General features: G+C 37.8%; 2 protein-coding genes across 2 annotated transcripts; both read left to right on the top strand.

Annotated features, from left to right (window-relative positions):
• Positions 1–11: 11 nt before the first annotated feature.
• On the top strand, positions 12–7,585 carry LOC104367951 (retinol dehydrogenase 8). Its single transcript, XM_009975182.2, has 6 exons — positions 12–166; positions 1,291–1,452; positions 2,721–2,900; positions 3,999–4,092; positions 5,788–5,971; positions 6,772–7,585. Exons 1-6 carry the CDS (start codon positions 70–72, stop codon positions 7,003–7,005), a joined length of 951 nt encoding a protein of 316 aa, XP_009973484.1. The 5' UTR covers positions 12–69; the 3' UTR covers positions 7,006–7,585.
• Positions 7,586–8,821: 1,236 nt separating this feature from the next.
• Positions 8,822–20,130, top strand: DR1 (down-regulator of transcription 1). Its single transcript, XM_033000719.2, has 3 exons — positions 8,822–9,494; positions 14,552–14,715; positions 18,025–20,130. The coding sequence occupies exons 1-3, from the start codon at positions 9,275–9,277 to the stop codon at positions 18,169–18,171; spliced, it is 531 nt and encodes a 176-aa protein (XP_032856610.1). The 5' UTR covers positions 8,822–9,274; the 3' UTR covers positions 18,172–20,130.
• The last annotated feature ends 217 nt before the right edge of the window (positions 20,131–20,347 follow it).

Here is a 20,347-nt window from a genome sequence, read left to right as displayed (position 1 = left end):
ACTCTAGCTACATTTCAGTTGTTGCTCCTCTCAACAAGAACTTCTTGCTTGAACCACCCAGGGAAAAGAATGGCGAGAAGAAATGTCCTCATTACAGGTTGCTCCTCAGGAATTGGACTGGCATTAGCTGTAAAAATGGCAAATGATGAACAGAAAAGATTTAAAGGTAACAATGTATCTGTTCTTTATATTTAGAAAAATATTTTCTTCGAGGCAGTACTATTTTTTTTCACTGTGCTTTAAGAGGGGTTTGTATTTGGTTTGGTGACTTGTTTCTTCTTAGCTTCCCCCCTCCTACTGTCAAGAAAATACAATACAGTGAGAATACACTGCTTTCTGTAACTAGATGGTATTTCTGTACTTGTATTGAAGTGGAACAGCTACTTGAACTGTAAAGTTTACAAAAAAAAAGACAATAGTATAAAAACAAATAGGTGAAAATGTCTGTAGTATGCTATCTTGGATATACGCTCACAGTTGTAGTTAGCTTTGCTTCTGGCTCCTAAAACCTTTGTTGAATGAAACATACATGCCCGTTTCAGAACTGAATAAATTAATTTAGGAAAACAATTCTTAAATTTGCTATTTTTTCCTTAAAGCATGTTCCATTATTCCAACCCTGTGTAGGCATAAGAGGGTGAACAAGGGGGCTGGGATTTGTCTTTCTGCTGCAAAATGGAATATTTGCTATGATTGAAAATGTATGGGAAGGCAAATAGAGCAATCTCTGGTATTTCCATTTCTCACACTTATTTTCACAGTATTTTACTGCTAACTGACTGGCTGCAGAATCAGTTTTCTGGGTAATTAAGCCACAATAATGATAAAACTAATTTCTAATTTGAGAAGTAGCTTGCTAGAATAGACATTTTTGCAACCTAAGGAAGCATCTGTCTTCCAATTTCATTTAAAACTACGGTTGTTCTGCTAAATGTGCTGATGGTGATTTAAAAAAAAAAAAAAAAAAAGTATCTGGAATCCAAACTTAGGTTTTAGGTACCTAAATATTAAAGTTTTGGTGATAATATTATCTTCATGTACTGCATGCTCTTCATTGTGCATAGCAGTTTAATTATCCTTTTCAATTTCTTGAAGATTTCAGAACCAGACTCTGGGAAACCAGTGAGAGTATATAGTGAAAACAGATTCTTTCTACTTCAAGTATTTATCTGGGTTCTATCACTGATATTTAAGATACGAATGTAAAAGCAATATTGTTTAGTACATCTCACTAAGACTGTCACAAAAAAGGTTTTGTTTCTGATAACTGTTGCTTCTGGTGTGTTGCAGTATATGCCACAATGCGGAATCTGGCCAAGAAAGAGCCACTCGAGGAAGCTGTAGGTCGCAGGCTGGGCAAAACCCTTGAAATTAAACAACTGGATGTCTGTGATGAACAGTCTATTAAAACTTGTGTGAATAGTATCCCTGACAGAAGGATTGATGTCCTAGGCAAGTACAGGATGTGTATGCTATGAACAGACAACATTTTTCTATTTAACATAATCTCAGATACCCTGGAGAAGTTTTATTAGTGTATTTTTTTAAATGATCAAAGTAATAATAATTATATAGTGTATTCTGCTTAAGATTCTTAAGGCTTCATGCAGACATGAGTGGATGAAATCTCACCATGCTTTTTTGGAGTAGGGAAGCTCGTTTTCCCTGTTTACAAAGGAGAAACTTGATCACAGAAAAGTGTTTTGGATAAGATGTTACAGTTTTCAGTAAATGTGAAGAGAGAACTTTTGCCTCAGTTGGCATCTTAACATATAAACTTTTCTGCCCTATCGATGGAACTTAACCCTATTTACAATGAAGGCAACACCATTTGGTAATTAGCAAGTAAAAGAAAAAACACCTAGAAAGTAAGGGTACTTTCATTTTGGATTGAGAATTGTAATTGTACTTTACAGATTGTTCAATAAGTGTTTTCACACTATTTTGCTAAAAATAAATACTGACATCTTAGTAAGATGGAAATTGCTTACACCATCAACTATTAAATCTTCTCTAGTAGAAAATTATGGAGTTGCCTTCGTTTTGATTAATTATTAAAGCACTGCTTAACAACCACCTTCTGCAAAATGTATAATACTCTAATTAGACATACTACTTGTAGTGTAGAATGCCAGTTCTATCAATCGTTCCTCACTTGTAAATATCCAAGTGGCAAATAAAAATCAGTGGAAGTGTGTGTGGGTCTATTTGTTGTTGTTTGTTTGCATTTCATTGTTGTTGTTTTGGGGTTTTCTTGTTTGATTTTTCTTTAAGTGAATGTTAACAAAACAAAAAGCAGACCAAAATATGGCTTGGTCTATCACTTTTTAGAATTAATTGAAGCCTTCTGTTCATTTCTATGGGTACTGACTGGAGCCTCCAATTCTTAATATTGAATAATAAACAAATACAGGTAATTCTTGGCTCATTTTCCTGTAATCCTTTTATAGTTTAAAGAAAAAGGACTAATAAATTGGTTAAAACACAAAATATCAGTTAATTTACATTAGATAAAAAGCATAATATAACATATGGAAACATCAAGTGTATTTGCAAAGCTTTAGGAACAGAGTAATAATGTCTTTTAATCCTTCCTTTAAGGATTACTTAAGGATCATTTAATCCTTAATCCTCATTTTACTTTCAAGTGCTTTCCAGTAAAGATTACAAGTTAATGTTTATGGAGATTATTGCTCACTATTGTCTTCCATTTTATACAGTTAGCAATGCTGGAATGGGGCTCATTGGACCTATTGAGTGTCAGACCATAGATGAAATGAAAACCGTGATGGATACCAACTTCTTTGGACTGGTTCGACTCCTGAAGGAGATTTTGCCTGACATGAAGAGGAGAAAGAGCGGGCATATAGTTATAATAAGCAGTGTTATGGGAATACAAGGCAAAGTTGTTTGGCTTTGTTTGTTTGTTGTTTGTTTAAACTAAGAGTTCAGTAGTCAAAATCTAAAGCTTACCTTGTTTTATCTGAGGAAAGAAAACAAAGTAGGAGCTAGCATATATAACTGTTGCTCTTTGTAATGCTGAAGTTCCAACTATAAAAGTGCAGCACTAAGACTTGATGGGTTTTATGCATTTAGGTAGTATGTTACTACACAGCCACTCTCAAGACATTTTAACAACAAAACCTGCCGAGGTAATTTTTTTTAGAGTTTTAACCCAAACTCTAATTCTTTTTATTTTTCTTAAATTTTATTACTATATTTTTATTATTTGGAAAATGGGCCTTAGCATTCTTTTTCTCTTTCCTATCGGAAAAGATTATGCAGACAGGCAAACATGCTTACTACACTCTGCACAGTAACAGTGGAATAAAATCCAATCATGTCCTGGACAATTGTACCACCATTTCGTAAAGTTTCTCCTGTTATAAAACTCCACAGTATCTAATTTTAGCGATAGATAATGATGCTCCTGATCTTGTGTTCCATCTGGTCTAGCTGTATTTGTTTATATTATGGCAACAGTGGTATTGATCTTACCTGGATTATTCTGGTGAGCAAGGGTCCTAATTCAAACTGCAAAAGTTGTTATCGTTTAATATAATATTTACCATCCACCTAAATGGATTGATACCGTGCTTCTTCTAAATCCCTCAGATCCAAGCTGGATCTCATATCTCCTGCATTGCATTCAGCTTCTGTGTTCATCTACAGCCTATTAAAGTCTTGTTGATAAATAATGCAGATGGTATTGCAGACACTTTTTTATGTTAGACTACAAAATATTTAGTACCATCCAAAGAAATCACAGCATCAGCTAGGAGGAGGAAAAGCATTAGTCAAGCATCCTTTCCTAGAATGATCAATTTAGAGAACATACCAAGAAAAAACAGTGTTTAGATTCAGTATACACAAGGATTTTTCTAATATTTTCCCAGCAAGACTGTAGAAATTTTGGGGAAATACAAGAGTTTTAAAAACTAAACTATCAGTATGTTGAATACAATCACATTCTCATGATGGTTTGTTTGTACCACCAGGTATCTTATTTAATGATGTTTATGCTGCATCTAAGTTTGCTGTGGAAGGATTTTGTGAAAGTTTAGCTATACAAGCACTGAAGTTCAAACTGCAGTAAGTATTGATCCATTGATGTAAATTGTATTTTAGATAGCTCTGAATATATTCAGAGCTAGCAAACCAAATTTTAAAGCTTGCTGCTATCTAGGAGAAACAGACTGTGAGGTACCCATGGAAATTGTACATCACAAAAGGCATAGAAATGTCCACATTCTTCACACTACATAAGCAAGTAAGAAGACCCAGATGCTAAAATAAGCATGTTTTCTTGAACAGTTAAAGGCTGTTCAGCTTTGGATAAAATAGAGTTTATGTAACACTTCTGAAAACAGATTCTTGCACACAATATCATAGGAATAAAATAATAATATCAACCTGTAATATTTTCCTTCAGAAAGGATAACAGACTTAAGGAATTCACAGATAAAAGAAGTTTAGTGGCTCATCATAAAGAGAGAGCAAGTAAAAATCGATCAGAATGGGCAAGATACCTATAATAACAGGAGGTGGGAAGAAAGTGAGAAGGATGAGGTGTACTATTTCTTGACATTTATGGCTGTATTTAAGAGAATGGTCCTCTTCATTGTCTGTGGGACTTCGAGGTTTGATTTGTCACATGTATATTCACACTCATGTAATTCTGCTACTATTCTTTGTGTGAAGTCCAACAGTTGTTAAATATCCCCTGTATCTGTGTGTACCTAAGCATTTAGCCCTTGTGTTGTAGGAGAAGAGACGGCTGCTATCACGAATTTTCAGAGATAAAGTACCATCCAAACTGTGATTTTTGCATACTGCTCTGAAAAGTTTGGAGGGATTTAAAAAAAAATATTGTAGTGATACACAGGATATACCAGAATTCATAAGGTTTTAAGAGTGTAAGATACAGCAAAAAGGAGCTTAAAAAGAAGGAAGTAGAATGGGAAAAGTTCAAGGTCCAGTGTGAAGAGGGATGCAAGAGAAAAGGCTTTAATTCCAGCAGCAGCTGGAATTCTGTTGTTGAGGTCAGTAGCTTGATTTAGTTTGGAAGAAGAACCTGATCAGAACTCAAGTCAATCAAAGAGGTTGTATCCCAAAGAGTGTTTTGATAAGCGTAGTGGCTGGGAGTAATTACTGCCTGAGAAAAGAACTGGGAAAGTAACTTGCTATACTATGCTACTCTGCAGAATAAAATTTTCCAGATTTGGCAGCAGCCAAAATCCGTCCACCCACGGCAAAATACTCTATATTGTATTTTATTATTATAGTGTGGAGGGATCTTGAATTATGTAACACTGACAGCTTGACAAGGAAAATCCATGTTTGGGCAATTCCCTTATCTTTCAGCTACTTCTAGTATTATCATGGGAAAGCTATAAGGAAGAAATCTATGTGGAATTTTATCCAGAAAGTAATGAATTTTGTTATCATCTTTTAATGATCCTTTTAAATATTTGATAAATTCTTGTGGATAAATCATCCTTCGATTACACAGATATGAGACAGCAGGTAGTAACTGCACTAATTTCTACCATGAATTTCAGTTACCGCACTTCCCTGAAATTTAAGCTATGCAGATTTCTACACGTGGATGGGTAGGAACATAAGAGCAATAATGTGGTATGGATTGCCTTTACAAAATGTACTGTTTAATACTGCTTGCTAATATGTACTCACAGCGCAAGTCCTCAATATTTTTTGAGAAGGATAGAGGGGTGTATTTCCCATGGAGGATGGTCAATAACAAGTATATCTTTGCTTTTTGAACAGGTTAACTTTGATTGAACCAGGCCCAGTGATTACAGAGTTTGAAAGAAAAGTGTTTGAAGATGGAATGAAAATGGATCTTTCAGCCGCAGATAAAGAAACAGCTGACATGTTTACTAATATTTACCTTAAAAACTACAAACAAATTTTCCAGAGCCTGGGACAAAGTGCTGATGATGTTGCAGAGGTAATTCATCAACACTTCTCCATCTTATTTTTTCTCAAATTTTCTTTTCTTTGTAGTTTATGAATGCGCTGGTTGGTTGGTGGGATTTTTTGGTAGAAGCATTACATTTAATTAAGTGTAACTTATGCAATTTTAAATTATTTTGAAAAACTCAAGGATCTCAAGAGTTTTAAACAAAACCCTTTAGAATATTAAAAGAAAATTAATTTTTAAGTGTTGAAGACAACTTTGAATTATAATTTAAATACCACTGAGGTATTAGATGCACTTATACATTATCTGGTGAAGTCTGGACGTTCTGCAGTGTTACTATATGTCTACACAGGGTTCCCACCATCAGTTAAAGCCACTCTTCTCTGCATCTCACTAGGAATACCTCTGCTAGTGTGACAATTATTTCAGATGCTTGCTGCTAAGGAATCGCTTCAGTGTCAACTGAACATTCCCAGATCTTGCTACCAAGTGCACTGTTCTAATCCTATCCCAGTGAACTGTAAAAGAAAGGATCTACCTATTGTGGGCATATAGGCATAATTTTGGAGGACTATTCAGGAAACTTAAGTGTAAGGTGCTATCACCATGGTATAGATAAACAGAAGACTAAGAATAAATAAGTACTTGTTACAGACTTAAAAATATTTTAAGTAGTATTTCTGATGAAATACTAATAAAACAACATACAGGGTTTTACATAATTCTAGCGCTTTATTCTTCTACTTTTCTTCAGTTTAACTGAAAACTATGTTTTTACTTTATTTTGGTAAAGGTTCTTTAACAGTTCTGTTTCTCATTCTTGATAGCATACAGTAAAGATAATTCTTGCAGAAAATCCACCTTTTCGCCATCAGACCAATACCTTGTATACACCGATGACAACTCTGAAATATGCAGATCCAAATGGAGATCTACCCATTGATATATTCTACAAAATGGTTTTTCATCATGACAAAATCTTCAGTGCAAGTCTTAACTTTATCAAATTGCTAAGGTGGAGAAGTAGAAAGAGCTTTGACCTGGGAAAACCCTCACAATAAGTATGAGATGATATAGTGCAAACTGAAATTACTTGTAGCTACTGGTAACACAGTATGTTGTTGTTCTAATGCCTTTTTACAACTACAGAACAAAAGCATTCAGGATGTTTATTTGAGCTTAGCCAAGATATTCAGCTCAAAATGTTTATCTTCAACTTTACAGTTTGCAGAACATTGAAATTAACATTCTCTAATTACAGGTTTATTTTGTCTAGTGTTCATTTTTGAGACACCTGTTTTCATGGTAATGTGAACATTGACTAATACTTGCATATTCAGTATTAACTTGATTCTCTTCACTTATTAGAATACAGAGGTGTGTACTGTATGTAAATTATTTAGATTCTTAATATAATAAAAATATCGTATTTTAGTAGAATAGAATTAGTATAATAGTTCCTCCCAGTAGCATTCTCGGATCTGTTTACCACTAACCTAATAGAAAGTCTCATCAACCTTAAAATGTTGCAACTGGAATATTTTTCTCATATATCTGTTATAATATCCTGAATGGTTCCTTTATAGGCAGTGGTTGCTGGCATATCACATATAGTGGACAATAAAATACTTTTTAAAAGCATCTTCGACTACCTTCTTAGTTTTTGCAAAAATAACAAAATCTTATCAGTAAGAAGTAATTTAAATCCATTAAGTACCCTCAGTGCCTTGAGTGGTTTGAAGCTAAGCCCCAGGCTCTCCTTTTCCAAGTTTTTCTAATAAGTATGCGTTAAACCAGAATTCTAGCATGAGAAGATTTTTCCCTCTCTTTCTCTAAAAGTAGTCTTGCAAGACAGGTGGGACAAAGCTAGGGCCCTGGGTTTAAGTGCTGTTTCTGCATGGCTGCCTTGTTCTTCGATTTCCATCCTTGCCTCCGAGCTGCCCTGGGCTGAGATGAAGGCCCTGGGGCCTCCACACTGCAGGTTCTCAGCATGTTCCAGCAGCAGTCCTTTCACTCAGAAGAGCCCAGCTGGGTACACTGGGGATACAGGAATGGGCTTTCTCTTTCCCTCATTACTTTCTAAGCCTAAATCTAACTTCATGTTGGGAGTTGGAGTGGTCCAGTCCTGCCCTTCCCCGCGTCTCCTCAGAGGAGCCAAGCACCAGCCCCAGCAGAGGCAGCTCCTGCAGATACCAAGGGCTTCAGGTAATGCTGGGCTTGCTTTGCAGTCATGACTCATTGGGGGGTGCCCAAGGGCTGTGGCAGTGCAGGGACCTTCCTAGGACTGCAGGCAGGGGCGTGCTTGTAGGCCAGGGCCTGCTGGAGCCCTCATCTATGTTCCACATGTAACTCACACCTCCACAATCAAAAGCTGGTGCCTTGTCCCCTCCTGCTTCCCATCAGTGTGTGTATGGGGAAGAGGTGGGAATAGCAGGGAGGTTGCAAGAGGGAGGTCAGGGATTAAATGACAGGTTCTTGCTGGAGCTGGAAGGACCGTGGCCCCTTGCCCCTCTACACCCCGAAGTGCAGGAGAGAGCCTCAGTCACCCGCTGTTGAGGGCAAGGGTTCAGCCAAAGCGTAGGGCCTGCCAGCTGTAAGGGCTGCAGCAGGAGCCCCTCAGGGTCGCTCAGGTGTGGTTGTCCCTGGCCGGCAGCTGGGGGCTGGGCTGCTTTCCTGCGTGTTTTCCCTTCGCAGCACAAAGGAGCCAAGGGCAGGTCGGGCAGAGGCGCCAGCCCAGGGGCGGGAGGGCGGCAGGTACCTCGCCCCTGCCGCCCGCACGTGCACCGCCTCACGGGCCGCGCGCTGCCCGCGCTTCCGGCACTCCCCGGGTAGGCGTGATCGGGCGGCGGAAGCGTGTCCCGTCTTCCGGCGGAAGCAACGTCCCTCGCAGGTCGAGCCCATAGTCAGGCGGTTTCCGCCTCGCGGCCGCCCTCACCGCCGGGCCAGACGCCGCCGCCGCTGGGGAGGGAGGGAGCGGAGCCGTGCCGTGCCGCGCCGCGCCGCGCCGCGTGCGGGTGATTCAGCGGCTCGCCTTCTCTCAGGCTGTTCATAAGGCGGCGGCGCCGGCGCCCGGAGGATGTGGTGGAGGCGGCAGCGGCAGGCGCCGCGGCCGAGGGAGCCCTGAGCCCGAGCGGTGCGCCCCGTTGTCCCGGCAGCGGCCCCCGGCCCGCTCGTCCCCCGGCGGCGGCGCCGCCCCCTCCGCCGCGTCGCCTCCCGCGGCACCGCCCGCCTCTCGCCGGCGCCCCGCGCGCTGGAGCCCCGCGCGGGAGCGGAGGGGGAGCCCGTGAGCGCGGGAGCTGAGCGCCCCTCGGGGAGCGAGCGGCAGCCAGGATGGCCTCGTCGTCCGGCAACGACGACGACCTCACCATCCCCAGGGCTGCTATCAACAAGATGATCAAAGAAACGCTGCCCAACGTCCGCGTGGCGAACGATGCCCGGGAGCTGGTGGTCAACTGCTGCACTGAATTCATCCACCTCATCTCCTCCGAGGCCAACGAGATCTGCAACAAATCGGAGAAGAAAACCATCTCCCCAGAGCATGTCATACAAGGTAAGCTTCCGGAGGCCCTGTGCCTCTGCCTGCTATGCCACGGATCACGCAGGCTTTGAACCCCTCCTGTCCTCTTGCGACTTTTTTTCTCTGGGGTTTTGGGTAGCTATATGGAAGACAGAAGGTAAGGTTCTTTTAATGGTCTGGAGGAAAAGTATGTGCTGTCAGTGGCATCGCAACGGAAGGTTGTCTTTGTGTGCTCAGGGTGACTGTTGAGTGTGCTCAGGACCAGTTCTCATTTTGTGATTTAGAGAAGTCTGTGATGCTCTGAGTGAAGTCACCAAATCCATTCGTCATCTTCATACCTGTTAAACGAGATCTGCTTTTTCGAGTGGTTATGGAGATTTCTTTTACAGCATGTTTTAAGATCCTGAATTTATCAACTGTCATTCGAATTGGAGACTGACAAAAGATGTATGATTGAGTATGTGGGGCCCAGGCCTTAATCCAGAGTTGTCCTGTCAGGTTCCTGTAAGAAGTAAAATGTTTCTTTACAGTTATCTTTAGAGTCTGATTGTTTAACATTAAACATTTGTATCTGTTGTAGAAAGCACTTGAACATGACCTATGCCCTTGCATCTTTTTCTGCTGTTGACTTCCCCTTGCTTGACTAAAATGAGAATTTTTTCTCTTGGTCTCACTTGTTTTTCTTTAAATTCAACCACAATCAGGGAGTTTCCTTGCCTCATCTGTAAGTCTCCAACAGGCGTCTTTTGTCAGGAATCATTCACTTTGCTGCTTAAGCAGAGGTTGTTGATACCAGTGTCTGATGCAAACAAATTTGTAGTGGTAACAGTGAAAGAGTACTTTGCTGCCTATCAGCAATATTAACACTAACATTTGTAGTAGAGCTGCTTTCAGGACTGTGATGGTATCAAGTTCAAAAAACGTTGTGTTTTTTTTGGTAATGATTCTCTGTTTGAAAGAAAAAAAAATCTGATTCCTTTGGATTGTATCAGCTTGCTCACCAAAAGAGTTTCAAGTATTTGAGTGGATTATGAACAGCAAAAGAAAATATGTAGTGTATATGAGCTGTAATATTAAATAAAATACATGTAAATCTGGAAGGTTAGCAAAGCTACTCAATCACAGAAACTCAGGATGTTGAGAATAAAACTTGTGCTTGCATGTGGAAACATACTTTGGGTATGATGCTTATTAATACATGGTTAGTTTCTTCAAGTGACCACTAAAACGTTTGAGCTCAGTTCTTAACATAGGAATAGACATGATCTTTAAGGTTGAAGACAATAAAGAATTAATGTATGAAAGTTACTTTTTCGCCCAGTATTGATGGTCCTTAGAAAAAATTTCACCTATCGCTGCCCTAGGGTTAGTCTGGATTTTTTGGAAAACAAGTAGAAACTAAAATTTGTGTGTGTGTGTGTGTGTGTATCATCAGCAGGTGGTCCCAAACCAGGTATTTCCATGGGTTCTGTGTCTTTGTGTTACCATATGTTACAGTTAGGAAAAATTATTTTCAAATTTGATCTGTACTTTTTAGTCAAATATTGCTAAGGAAGACTTTGGAGATGCATCTGTTTTTATAATGCTCCAGAGATGGAAGGAGTTGTTCTTGGATTTTCTGCTGTTCTTATCGTTACAGAGGTGTATGTGTTACTAGCTTCTTCAGTCTGGTCAGGTGGCAGATGATCCCTCTGTGATGTATGAGGATATAGAGTGCTAGTTTTGATGTATCTATGCATGCTATTTCAGTGTTTTTATCCATCTCCATACATCCTAGGTATATGCTATTTTGCCTGCCTCTTAATGTAGCTCCATGACAACAATGGTAACAAATAAAGTAATTGAGATGCGTTTGTTATGGTCATCCAGATACCTTGTTCCTTTTGAATGCTTAAACCAGTTGGTTTAGAAGTAAAATGAGGCTACTGGCCATCGCATCACACGTGGTCCAGTCTAAACACAGGGTGCTGCCAAGAGGAATCTCTTTGCATCCTCCCTAGAGCTGGATCTAGCAATTGCTGATACAACTGACCCAGTGGCTTTTTGAGAATCTAGGGGGGGAGCAGAGTTTTCCTCAGGTGTATTTGCTGATTAGACTGTTCCTGTAGACAAGAAGTGACTAGGTTGGAGGCAAGGAGCAGAAAGGGTATTTCACTGGGAAGGAGGAAAGGGAAAGAGATACTCTGCAGTTGGTGACACCCTGTCATTGGACTGTATTAGAGGTAATGTGAAACAGCACCTTGTCACTGTACTTACATGTTTGGCAGCAGTGGTGCTCAAGACACTCCTTCTTTGCATTATTAAAACGATTGTGTGGCCATGTGCTGAGCTAGAACTCTTTTCTCTGTCACTGGGTTATGCATCAGATAGATGAAGTCTCTGCCATGTTTCATTGTGTGGTAGCACAAATGCTTGACTGGCACAGTGCTGTCAACAGCTTAGGGAAAGCTTCTTTCATCCCATGAGAGATCTGATTTGGTAGATGCACTCAGACTATGCCAAGCACTCACTACGAGCGATAAAACACAAAGCAGCTTCCCTGGAGAGTACCCAAAGACATCAAGGCTATGTAATAGTCATAAGTGGAGATAGTCTCTGTGTTTATTGGCGAATCCCACCATCAGGAACCCAGCTGTGAGTCTGAGACTCTAATAAGCAAATGAATATCCTTCCATCCTGAAACAGAAAATAGCCTCACTTGATAGCTATGTGAATTGTGACGAAGCAGGCTTTTTATGAGAAATTAAACTTCCCTTGAATTCTGAAAATGGTGACATGTTAAATCACTATTTTTATGAAGCTGATTACTTGGTCTACATTGAACTCTTGTGCAGTAAGGTTCGATGTGGATTGATGGCAAATCCTGGAGTTTCTTTTCATGGGCTGTTAGGATACTGAGAGTGTTTATGTTAGCATTTAATGTTAATAGACCCCAAACAACTGTTAATGTTTGAGATTTTACTTTGGAAGTTATTATTCTTTGAAAGGAGAATAAAAAGTTAAAAATCTCAGATATGAATGACCTGATTGTATAAAAACAAGTGTAGAACTAATTCTGCTTAACTGGTTAATCGGAGATCTGCACCTTCATGCAGCCTTTAGGAGTGGGAGGAAACTAGGGAAAAGACAGCTGTGATTTGGTGTCTGTAAATGAGAAGTTCCCTTCTCCCCACCCTTCATCCCCACTCCCCGACCTCCCCCCACCCCCCCCCAAAAAAAAAAAAGGGGGGGGGGGAGCAAAAAAAGAAGTTATGTGTATTTTGGCGAGATCACTCTAATTTCGGTAAGATACCGAATTTTCAGCAGTCTGGGTAGGCACGTAGATTTCACACTCAAGAAATAGAAAGACTGAGTTTTGGTGGGACAGTATCTCTACTAAAGTAGCAATCACTTGTCCCACATTTTAACATGGTGCTGGTCTAAAGGGATTCGTATTCCTTCTATGCATGTGTTCTGTAAAGCCTTGATGTATTTCAAGAAGATAGTAAATTTCTTCAGTTGTTTCACAGCCAGCAGAATTTTGATGCACTAGACCTACGATGCGTATATGTTTTTTCATAGCTTTATTGTGTTGAACAGTTGTACCAATTTGTCTTGGTTATATCACACATTTCTCTCTTTTTTTTTTTTTTTTTTTTTTCAGTGTACTGTATTCAATACGTAACGGTTAAGTTCTTTCCATTCATTTATTGTATTTTAAGGGCCATTTGAAGTTTCTGTAAAAACACATCTTGCTGTTGACTTCAGATTGGTCAGTTCATACTCTGATGCAGGAGATTGCCAACCCTGTCTCCTTGAGTACAATTTGGAAACTGAAAACTTACGGAATGACTTTGAGTTACTGTTTAGGTGTATGATACGATGCCATGCTGCTGTAATTATGGGTAGGAAAATGTTGCTTACAAAATCAGTGTTAGAATACAGTCTGAGTTAGTGTAACTAAGAGCTTGTTTATAACAAGTTGTTGATAGCAGTTGTGCTGTTTATTTTAGTGCCATTTTTTGAATCACTTGTGACGTGAGGTTGAAATAAAATGAAATAAAGGTTAAAACAACTATCCTTCCATAAAGAAAATTCTGATTTGTGTAAATACTGGAAGTGAACCAGGTGTTTTATTAAACTTGACTCATTTCTAGTATAGTTGCTATTTACGTAATATTTCTAGCATATTCTGTAACAGGTTCCACTTTGGGGTGTATGTATGTGTAGAGGCATATTGTAGTAAATGGTGAATCAGGAAACAGTGTGCCTTTTATCATGTTCTACCTGCGTTTTTATAATCCTTCCTGTTAATTTTGCATTCTTTAAAACGTTGCTATTGCAGAATATAGCTGTTTTCCAGATTGCTTTGGGTAGATAAAAGTGCAGGATTTTAGTTTCTGAGTAAGTTTTCATGTGGAGATAAATAAAAGGGTTTCTGTTGAGACACAAAACAATAAAAGAGCTCATATATAAATTTATATAAATCTTTATATGTGAATTATGCCTTTTTAGCTTCTTGGCACTTGAAATATGAATTTAGATATTAAAAGACAAAAGCTAAAATTTGTAAGTGTAAGGTAATAGTATTTCTACCTTAATAAAGGATCTGTGATCATTTTACATTGATTGCTTTTCCTCTGTTACAGATTGCTCATTTACCTTCTACTGAAGACTTGCAATAAAACTGGAAAGAGAATCCCTAGGAGATTAAAGGTTAACATTTCAGATAGGAAGGGCTTCTTAGTTGTATAAATTCTTCTTGATTCTGATATGCAGAATATGGGAGAAAGATGTCTTTTGAAGAATAATGACTGTCTCTAGCAAAATGTATCTGAAAGCCCTGAATCCTCTGCAAGTGCAGACTTCTCTGATTCTACTTGTCTAACCTTAATTTTTCTAGCCTGGAAATATGCACTCTTAAATGGCATAGGAGAATAGACAGGAAAAATAGCTGTCAGATCTTCTTATAAGCACAGATTTTCATCACCAGATGATAGAAAAGCAATAATACTTTTTACTTTTTTTTTTAATCTTTTCAATTAACAAATCAATACCTGTTATCAAAAGCTTTGTAGAAAATAAATGATGTTTTATTTCTTTCTTTCTAGCACTAGAAAGTTTGGGGTTTGGCTCCTATATCAGTGAAGTAAAAGAAGTCTTACAAGAATGCAAAACAGTAGCACTAAAGAGAAGAAAGGCCAGTTCACGCTTGGAGAACCTCGGCATTCCGGAAGAAGAGCTTCTAAGGCAGCAACAGGAATTATTTGCAAAAGTAAGTGAAGCAGTACTTGTACTGGTGAGGTTGGAATAATTAATGCTGCAGATCTAGTGCCACAAAAGCGTGTGCATACCTCAAGATAGTATCCCTTTCCTTATGAATTGCTGTGGCTTCTCAGATGCTATTGACCTTGGCCTGTTTGAATTGGGGAAAGTAAAGTCAACAGATAAGATGCTGCTACTTGTTACTTCTGTGATTTGACATATAGGACTTTGTATACAAGCAAATAGTGTACTCTTAAGTTTAAAAAGCATGGCTTTTTGCTTCTACTTAGGTATTTCCATTCTACTGTAGAGAATAGATTAAGAATTACTTGGCTGAGGAAATAAAGGAATGACAGCTGATGTTCTAGGAAATTACCAGTTTCGATGCATTAAAAAGTGAAAATATCTTTTCTGGTTTTGGCCATTCGTGCACAAATGTTATTTCTTAGGCTCTGAAAGAAACTTTTAATCGTTCCAGATTTCTAATTTGTCCTTTCTCAACTTCCTTTACTCTTGGCAAGACTCTGAGTGAATTAATGCATAAATTTTTAAAGAGGCAATTCAGTCATAGGAAAGTGTTTGCCTGCAAATACTGTGTGTGGGCACGCACATGTACACACATTCTCCATCATCCCAGCCTTTCCCCTCCCAGCTTTCCCAGATAATTTGTGAACATCTCCAAGTTTAAATGACTAAAAGCCATTTTTATTTATTTATTTTTCTACAACATCTTTCTCTCTACTAGTCTCTTATTTTGACAAGACCGCTGTTTTCTAAACTAAGTGGTGTGAAAATTATCTTGCATTTCTCTTTCCTCTTACCCAAGGGATGAATCTTATTTTCACAATTTGCTTACTTTAATTTCTTCTGGTGAACATGCTTATTCGGTTATATTGTTATCATGTCTGATTACTGTGACCTTCTCTGCCTTTCACTATACTTGTGTCTTGCTGAAACAAAAGTGTTGATTTTCATATTACAATATGCCAACTATTTTAATCTTAATTGGGTGATGAATTTTAAGGTATTTACAATTTCAGCATACCATGTAGCTATTGTCAGCATGCAGTGAACTAGTTCAGATAAATTCATGTGGGCCTAACTTTTCTTTGACTATACAAACATTAGAAATACCAATATGACTGCTTCTGGATTAAGGGTAAGATTTACAAATAATAGTCAGTTTAATACCTGTTTTTTATTTACTGTTTTGTTCAAATAGCTTAGCATGGTATACAAAACAAAAAAAGCAGCAAAAATAAGGTGTGTTAAGGGAGTACTAGCTCCTGAGTAACATTTAAAAAAAAAAAAAAAAAAACCAAAAAAAAAAAAACAAACCAAACTGCTGTAACCATGGCCACCTTATGTAAGCCACACTTCATCAAAAGAACGACCCTGTGAGGTATGTTCTTTTAAAATTCTATGATACTGTCTAAATTAAGGCAGTGCATGCACATTTGACAATATAGTATGAATGATTTTTTAAAATATTCTCTGGTAACATGGAAGAGCTTTGCTTAGATTCAAAGATGGCAGTCTCATTTTTCAAAAATACTTACTGTGATATGCTCTTGGAGGTACTGTAATTATTCTTATAAATAGTCGCACAAATGCATGTTTGTTTATTTGTGCTAATCATGTTAATATTCTGGAGCATGACACGCTGACTTCCTGCTCTAGCTTTAAAATACTTGCCTGTTAACGTTATGCATGTGTGACGTCTGTGGCTTGGATATTTGAAGTCAGAGGAATGGCTTATCCTGATGTTTGTGCATGTCTATTAAGTTTCTGTTCAAGACAAGGGCCTTAACAGGATTGGGATTTTTTTGAGGTTTCCTCACTGAAGTTTATCTGTGCAATAAAAGAGTTAAATTTACCAGATGCTTATAAGGCTTCTTAGTCAACACAACTCAGTAGAATTTTTCTGGTTTTCACTTTTTTTGAAATGGCTAAGTGATATCATTATAAATATGGCATTGAGGGTAGGCACTAACAAAATGATCCATCCAGTGTGAAGTGGTGAGCTTCTGGTTCCTGGTGTGTGCATGTGTATTACCTCATTGAGTGCACAGTAAACTTAATTGTAGGAGGGTCAGTGGAGAGCCCCGTTGTTATCTTGTGTGTGATAATTATTTATGCCTCTCTTATGTGTACAGATGCTGCTGTCTTTGTTTAAAACTTTACAATGTCTTAAATTGTTTTCCAACCCTTGTAACTTCACTACCACTCGAAGCTTGAAATACTGAAAAGTTTTCATTGAGAAGAGACTTATACTTCTGTAAAAGAGTTCTATTTCAATGCTAGAACAGACTGAGGAGTTGGGACACTTGTAATAAGGAAAAACTCCTATTTTTTCACTTTGCTAAGTAGATAAAGTGGTTTTGATCATTTTCCGAAGCATCATCTTTTGACATCATGAAGTCTGAAAAACTGTAGAATTTGTTGATGCTTTAGAAAAAAATAGGAGAATTCAGTGAGTGCAGTAGTGTTAGAAGGGAAGTCATTACAGTCTTAGTGATGTAAAAGTAGAAGAGTAAAGAAGACTGGAAATTTTTAATTTTAAGAACTTTTCCCTATTGTTCACACAAAATATAAATTGAAGATTTAACTACCACATTTAACTAACTTGACTGGTATACTTTTGAAATCAACAGCAGCTGCTGAAAAAACAAGTGAAAACCCTGAATAGAAAAATGAGAGGTCACCAGTTGAATTGCTTGAAATGTTTTGTTAGAAAGGACTGTAGCAAAGCCATCCTCAACCTGTGTAGCCAAATTTGAGAAGACCCTACATTGGTCTGTTTTCCAAAGATCGCTTATCAAAGTAAGATAATGGCTTTCTTTATGTTTTTGTAATAATATGTGCCTTTGTGGTACAATTGGATGATTTAATAATTGCAAGTTTTATTATTTGTAATCAACAAAGTAGGGCTGTTCTCATCTCTGAACTGTGATTAAATGTTAAGATCCCTTGAAATTGAAGCCAAACATTTCCATTGCTTTGCCTCACTTAATTTTTCGATTAGGACGTGGCTCAGCACAATCCTTACAATGGAAATTAAGTACAGTAGCTCCTGCTTCTTGTTTTTGTAACTGTAAATCCTCCAAAGGGTGACCTTTTCAGGGGAAGAGAGAATATAACTAAACGTCTTGGTACAAATAATTAAGGCAATTCTAGATGTGATTTTGTATGTACAATTAATAAAAATTATATAAAAGGAATCTGCAGGTGCAGGTAAAACTGTTTCTAAAGATAAGGTGCTCTAGAGATTATTCACAAGCTTTGTGGATATCCTTAACAATTAAATTCATGTCTTTAGGCTAGACAACAGCAAGCAGAACTGGCGCAGCAAGAATGGCTACAGATGCAACAAGCAGCTCAACAAGCACAGCTTGCTGCTGCCTCAGCCAGTGCATCCAATCAGGCAGGATCCTCTCAGGATGAAGATGATGAAGATGATATCTGAAATTCACCAGCTGAGTTTGTCTTTATTAAGAAATATTTTTTCCTGCACAATGAAAACAGTGAAATGAATGCTTACCTGTAAGTTTGTATGCATCATGGACTGGCAATTGGTATTCTAGGGGTGTCTGCTGTTGTGTGCTGTACATGTATAAACTGTCTTTTTTTGAACTCTTGAAGATTTAAGGTTCAGTATCATATCAACTTTGGATTTTTAATGGTGTATATGGAAATTTTAGATAGTGCGTCATTTATTTGATCAATAAACAGTGTTACAATAAACGAGTTTATAAAATATAGTGAGATTTATACAAAAAGCTCTAAATCCACATTTGCATTTCTTCCCTTTTAACTAAACTATAAAATCTTACTTAGAATTTTTAATTGTTTTTTGGGGGAGTGGTACAGTAGACATAATCTGTTAATGGGAAAAAAGCAGAGTTCAGCATAGTAGAGTCTGAATTCTTAGTTCTTTTTAAAATGAGGATGTATATGGCAATAAATATTATATATGCTCAAATACCACACTTGTTAAAATTTGAAAATGATACATTTTCACCAAGTTAGGAAAGGGTATGTTTAATAGGAGTTGTACAAATTCAGTCACTTTTTTGTATAGGGGTGAAAAAAAATAAACACATGGTTTTATTATGACATCCTTTGACAGTCTTAACTGAATATTTCACTTCGAAGACTGCCTGCTTTGAAGAACTAATTCTTATATTATTTCACTCCAGTTTAATGTTAACTGTTGTTGATGGTATTTCGTAGTCCAGATCTATTCATATTGTTGAAATATAAAGCTGGAAATTGATGAAACAAAATTGTTTTAGTTCCAATGACGTAACTGGGAATGATTAAGTATTCGAGCCTAAGAAGGCAAAAGCTGAAGCTAAGAGCATGCTTACCATGAAAGAGGGAATTTATTTAACCTTGATTAGTCATTGTTGTCAGCATAGTGCTAACATTCTCCAGACTAGATTGCCACTGGATTACTAAAATGCTTTGTTGAAAGATAGCATTTTCTTTGTTCAGATTGGTTCATAAGAAAGTCCAAGTTTTTGATAAACTATTCCCCAGGAGTAATCAGGAATACATGGAACAGAAATGACATAGTAGTCCTTTTGATAGTTGATTTGACAATTCTGTTGATTAATGGATGAGCAGCTGTTCTTTGTGTTGAAATAAAGCACAGTAGTGTCCATTGCTGAGTTTTAATGTGTTACTTGAAGTAATACTGGCATATCTTCTGGTACACTAATCTGAGCAGACTAGAAAAGCCACTTGCATGCTGCTGTAGGTGATCCCATAGCTCTCTAACATCGTGGATTGTTTTAGATCTTCAGCAAGTTGCTCTAGTTCAAATTCTTAAGGAGGGCTGCAGCAGTCTGTCTACATAAGGATACAAACAGAAAATTGTGTGCCTATTTTTGCATAAAGATCTGAACCAAGGTACAATTGACATATATTCAGATCTCGGTCACATAGTGACTTTTGATTTAAATTTGAGATACATTGTTGCATATTGAATAAATGTGAACACTTAAATGCATTAATGTTTAAGTTTAAAAAATAAAAACAAAACTAAAAACCTTTCACGGATACTATGTGAAAAATGTTAGGCAGGGTTTGACTGAGGAAGTGGTTTTCTGTAAAGGTTTAAGTACCAAAGGTAGAAAAATCTAGTCTAGTGATACAATGTTAATGTGCAGTGTTGGCTTTTCTAATTTGTACTGTAACACCTTCACACTTTCGATTTTAAATGAGTCTTTTCCTTTTAAATAATATTAGGTATATTTCCACACCTTTCTTTTCTGATGCAGAATTCAGGTTAACATTTTACTGCATCTGGTATGTATGGTGTAATATGTTTGGATCCTTGTGACCTTTCTTTTGGACATTCTTGTGCTTTTTCATATGCTGTATTCTTCAAGCAATAAAATTCTGATGTGTTTTTATAAAATTGCTTTTATATTTAATGAATAGTCTGTCGTCTTCTTTGCATTTATAAAGAAAAAAGTTAAGACTACTTAAAATCTGCTGTTATTTTAACCCACTGAATACTTCTTGTGACCAAAGTCTTTACAACTTGAGTGCTGTTGGATCCATTGCTGTTGACTGGGGTTGTTAATGCTTGCAAGCAATGTGTCTGGGCTTGACCTGCTCTCTTTTCTCTTAGC

The sequence above is a fragment of the Tyto alba genome, unplaced genomic scaffold, assembly GCF_018691265.1.
Source record: "Tyto alba isolate M040663 unplaced genomic scaffold, T.alba_DEE_v4.0 Super-Scaffold_1000006, whole genome shotgun sequence".
Lineage (NCBI taxonomy): Eukaryota > Metazoa > Chordata > Aves > Strigiformes > Tytonidae > Tyto > Tyto alba.
Note: the sequence above shows the minus strand (reverse complement) of the source record. Positions and strands in the feature narration are given on the sequence as shown.